Below are 4,673 nucleotides of genomic sequence, written 5' to 3'. Positions count from 1 at the left end.
TAATCAAATGGGCGGAGGGTATGTTGGCTTGTTTGACAGGTTAATGACGAATAATGATCTAATGGAATTCGGTCAGACATGACCTTTCTTTGAGCTTATAAACTATTCGAATCCAAATTTTGAGGTGGGGGGTTCGTCAACACACGTCAACCAAGCCAGTCAACCCCAGTTTTTGTCTCCTGGATTTGATATCCCATTTTACAACGAGGATGCGTTCACTGGCCCTAGATTATGGAATCCACCGGTACAAAGAACACAACAACTAGGGTCGGAGACTGAATTCACGGGAAGGAGAAACTTAGAGATTGACCTAAATGTTGAGGCGGACACCGATGATGTCAATGTATTCCCGCTTCGTAGAACAACACGTACTAACGGTGGTAGGAGGCCTCCTTGTGGCACGTAGTTTGGGATTTTATGTTGTATATCTTGAATTATGTTGTATGACAAAATTTATATTGTAAGACAAATTTTAATTCTTTTTAATTATGTTGTATGACAAAAATTTTTATTCTTTTTAATTACCGCTACCTCGTCCGCATATCTTAATTCATCTATAAATACCTCCTCCCCCCCCCCCCTATTCCACAACTCCCTTACCCCTTTCCACAACTCTTTACTCATATAATGGATAACAATATAGACACATCTTTTTGTTCTCAACCAGTTCCAAAGTCTACAGAAAACTGGTCCAAGGATGTTGTAGAGTTTTATACCAACGAGGATGCCCCATTTTGCCATACTCGTTTTATTACAAAAAAAAAAACTAGATAGGGACTTTTGGGGTGCCCTACTAGGTTGCCAGTCCAACCGTTCGCTATCATCAATAGTAAATATATATTGTTTAATCTTAAATTTAAAGTTTTCTTACGGAAAACTATAACTAACTTTCTGAGTCTATTTCTTGTACAGCACGTTGAAGCATCGACAACGAGAATTATGCGTATTAGATAATCAAAGCTTTTAAAAAATCCAGCCGCAAAACTATGTTGGACAATGTTACCGCCTAGTTTCTATGATGCTATTATAGACGAGAAGTGTATATCTGCCATGGAGATGGCCAGAGGAAAACAACCATATCCTCCATTTTGGGAGGTTGACTATATTTATCTCCCGTTATGGATTGGGCAAACAGACTGGCTACTTGTCCGTATTGATTTGCCAACCATGGTAATTACTCAATACTGGACTGATAAGAGATGGAGGAATGAAAAGCGTCGTCAAGTGGCTCACTATATGGAGATGTTAACCTTTTTTTCAGATGGTTTATTGAAAAAATTCATTACTGGTCAAACTCCAACAGCCCAACAAAGTATGATGTTTCTATTGGGTTAGTTGAAGTAGATGTGCCCCAAGACAAAGGTGACACTGCAAATGCCAGGGTTCTTGTTTGTTACATGATGGAGAAGTTGGTTAGAAACAAATCGTTGCTGATTGAAAACAACGTCGAAGAGGCTTGTGTCAATTACCGACGCCACATGGCGGACGAGCTATATAAATGGCGTTGTGTTTAAGCCGTTTATGTTATTTGATGTTTACCCTGTTTACGTTTAAGTACGAAGTTGGTTGTTTAAGCTGTTTAACGTTGTGGTTTAATTTATGGCTAATATTGTAAGGTTTTTTATGTATTATTAGCATTTTTATTGTTACTATTATTATTATTGTTTTTATTATTTTTATATTTATTATTATTATTATTATTATTATTGTTATTATTATATTATTGTTACTATTGTACCTACCAATTCCTCCTGCCTATATATAGTGGGGTGGGGTGGAATTTTGGAAGACAACAACCACCCAATTCCTCCTATCTACATCACAACCTCATTACATGCTCCAATGTTTGCACCAATATTTGTTCAATTGTATTTGGGGGGAACGTTTCATATGAAAACGGAAACGTTGTATGTGATAATACCACAAGATACACCACAATGATCATTGAATCGAAGCTCTCATTTGAAGAATTTGTGGATTTGATATGTCTTCACTTACAAATTCAAATGGAATTTTATAGGTTAACTATAAAATTACTCTACACTCACCAAGGGTTTTCTCAATCGTCAGAGATCTTTAGCGACCACAGCCTAGAGGTGTTGTATTACCTAGCGATGAATGAACAATGGTTTCAACCTAACGTTCATGTTATCGTTGAGCAAATACAATCATTCCACCAGCCTAGTTGTATGGAGCTGCTACGGGGTTTTACTACCACATCAGAAGCTGTCACCCAACAGGCTGAAGCCTGTCCATCTACCGTTAACAACGTAGAAGGGTCGTCATCGCGTTACGACGATGAAGAATCCAATGAGGAAGAACCCCCCAACCACTGAAGAATCTGAAGCCTATCCGCATTCAGATGAGTCTTCTGATTCGGATGGTGTTGTGCCCGAACATGAAATTCCAGCTCAGTATGAGTCTAGTAACACACCTCAACTTCCACAAGGTAACGAAAAAAACTTTGTATACCCTGAAGGCTTAAGAGAATACGAACCTATTGATCGGGATGAAGATGACGAAATGGATTTCTGGAGTGCACAACTCCTACACGTTGTTCAGAATGGTATGGTTTTTTCAAGTAAAGAAGAGTTGATGCTCGGCATTCATTCATGGAATATTAAATGTAACAAAGAGATGTATGTCGTTGAAAGCACAACAAAGAAATGGAGAGCAAGATGCTACACAACAAACCCGAAGTGCAACATTAATCTTCGCACTGGGCCGCCTTGTGCATGGTATGCTAATGCCCGTAGGAAGACCAGTGACAGCATGTGGCAACTCACTAGATGGGTTGACTCACACAACTACTACGGGACAGTAGTGGGAAACAGCAACAGATGTATGAAATCTAAGGATATTGCAACACGAATCCTTCACCACATACGTGACGACATCGCATTTCCGGTGAAGAGCATTCAGGCACATATAAAAGACCGTTTGGGTGTTGATATTTCTTATAGCAAAGGGTGGCGGGCTCGGCAAGATGCAGTCGAGAGGATTTACGATTCTTGGCTAACTAACTTTAGGGAGTTACCAACGTACGTTGACGCATTAAAAAAGCATAACCCTACAACTGTTGTTGATTGGTTACACGAACCCAAAGGTTCGTCCGATATCGAAACTTTTAAATACGTGTTCTGGGCGTTTGGGCCGGTGATAAGTGCATTTCAATATTGCATGCCAGTTATATCTGTTGATGGTACTTTCCTCAAGGGGTCATACAAGGGAAAGTTACTAATTACAGTCACAAAAAATGCAAACAATCTGATTCTTCGACTATGTTTTGCAATTGTTGACGAAGAGACGGCGGAAAGTTGGACTTGGTTTTTCCACCATCTGTGGGAACACATCGCAAGGCACCGCGGGAAAAAACTGTGTGTTATATCCGACAGGCACAAGGGTATTATTAACGCAGTTAGTAATCTTGCAGTATGGCGACGAAATGCTATTCATCGTTTCTGTCTTCGGCACATTCGAAGCAACCTGATGCAGAAGTTTAAGATAAAAGAGCTAAAGGAACTTTGTTGGGATATTGGTAGCACCACACAACAAAGGAAGTACGATCATTCTGTCGATTTGATGAAGGGCATCCTGCCAGAAGCGTGGGAGTATTTGGAGGAGATAGGCGAGGATAGGTGGACTCTTGTACACGATAGAAACAATCGTCGTTGGGGAACACTAACGACTAACATATCGGAGAGCTTTAACCATGCGCTAAAGGGAATTAGGATGATGCCGATAAAGGCCATCATTGAGCGTACTTTCGACAAGACGGTGGAGCATTTTCTAATGAACAACCAGGTTGCCCACAATTGTAGAACCCGGTTAGCTCCGTATAGGTACGAGTGGTATCAAATTCGTTACCAAAATTCGAGACACCATCGATTACAAGAGTACAGTTATGTTAGCGGAAGGTACCGAGTTATTTCAAAGATACAGACAAATGAATGCGGAGGCAACGATTACATCGTTGATTACTAAAAGAAACGTGCACATGTGGTAAGTAGCAAATGCAGAGGTTTCCTTGCTCGCATGCTATCGCAGTCAACCAAAACAGAGGGGACTCACCGCACAACACCATTAATAAGATATACTATAATGCTGCTTGCAAGGCGCAGTACGCAGGTGAGTTTTTCCCATTGGACGACCCAAAAACATGGGTAGAACCTGCTTGGAAAATAAAACCAAACACGTCAAGAATAACCACTAAACGTGGTAGAAGGAAGTCAAGGCGTATTCACAACGAGATGGATTGGCCCGAGCACACAAGAAAGTATAGATGTGGAATTTGCCATCAAAGAGGTCATAAGAGGAATGCATGTACAAGCCATCACCAGTGATTATCAGTGTGTTTTATTGTCTTCTGTTTATCATTAACGTATTTCCTTTGTATTAACGTTATGTTTAGTTTACCATTTGTACTGGTTTCGTATTAATGTAAGCATGTACGCCCTAGGGGTGTGTTTTCCTTGTATTAATAAAATGGTCCCACCCGAGAACCCCAAATCTCCATTTTTCACTGTTTTAAAAAATGACCGAAATGGGACTTTTGGGGTGCCGTAACTCACCCGTGCAACCCCCTCGGCTGGCACAAAGGCCAGTATATGTTAACCTCATGGGAATGAACAGGAAAACACATGGATTTGGGTCATCGGATGGTGTTTTCCTTA

The 4,673-nt window shown here is 40.4% G+C and overlaps 1 protein-coding gene across 1 annotated transcript; it reads left to right on the top strand.

Annotated features, from left to right (window-relative positions):
• Nucleotides 1–2,298: 2,298 nt before the first annotated feature.
• Nucleotides 2,299–3,984, top strand: LOC110932455. Its single transcript, XM_022175788.1, has one exon. It carries the CDS (start codon nucleotides 2,299–2,301, stop codon nucleotides 3,982–3,984), a length of 1,686 nt encoding a protein of 561 aa, XP_022031480.1.
• Nucleotides 3,985–4,673: the final 689 nt, after the last annotated feature.

Source organism: Helianthus annuus, chromosome 3 (assembly GCF_002127325.2).
Source record: "Helianthus annuus cultivar XRQ/B chromosome 3, HanXRQr2.0-SUNRISE, whole genome shotgun sequence".
NCBI lineage: Eukaryota > Viridiplantae > Streptophyta > Magnoliopsida > Asterales > Asteraceae > Helianthus > Helianthus annuus.
The sequence above is the reverse complement of the archived record's forward strand: the minus strand, read 5'-3'. Positions and strand labels throughout refer to the sequence as shown.

What these genes read in the sequence shown, in the direction of transcription:
- LOC110932455 (XM_022175788.1), top strand. Translation starts at nt 2,299, where the DNA reads ATGAAGAATCCAATGAGGAAGAACCCCCCAACCACTGAAGAATCTGAA.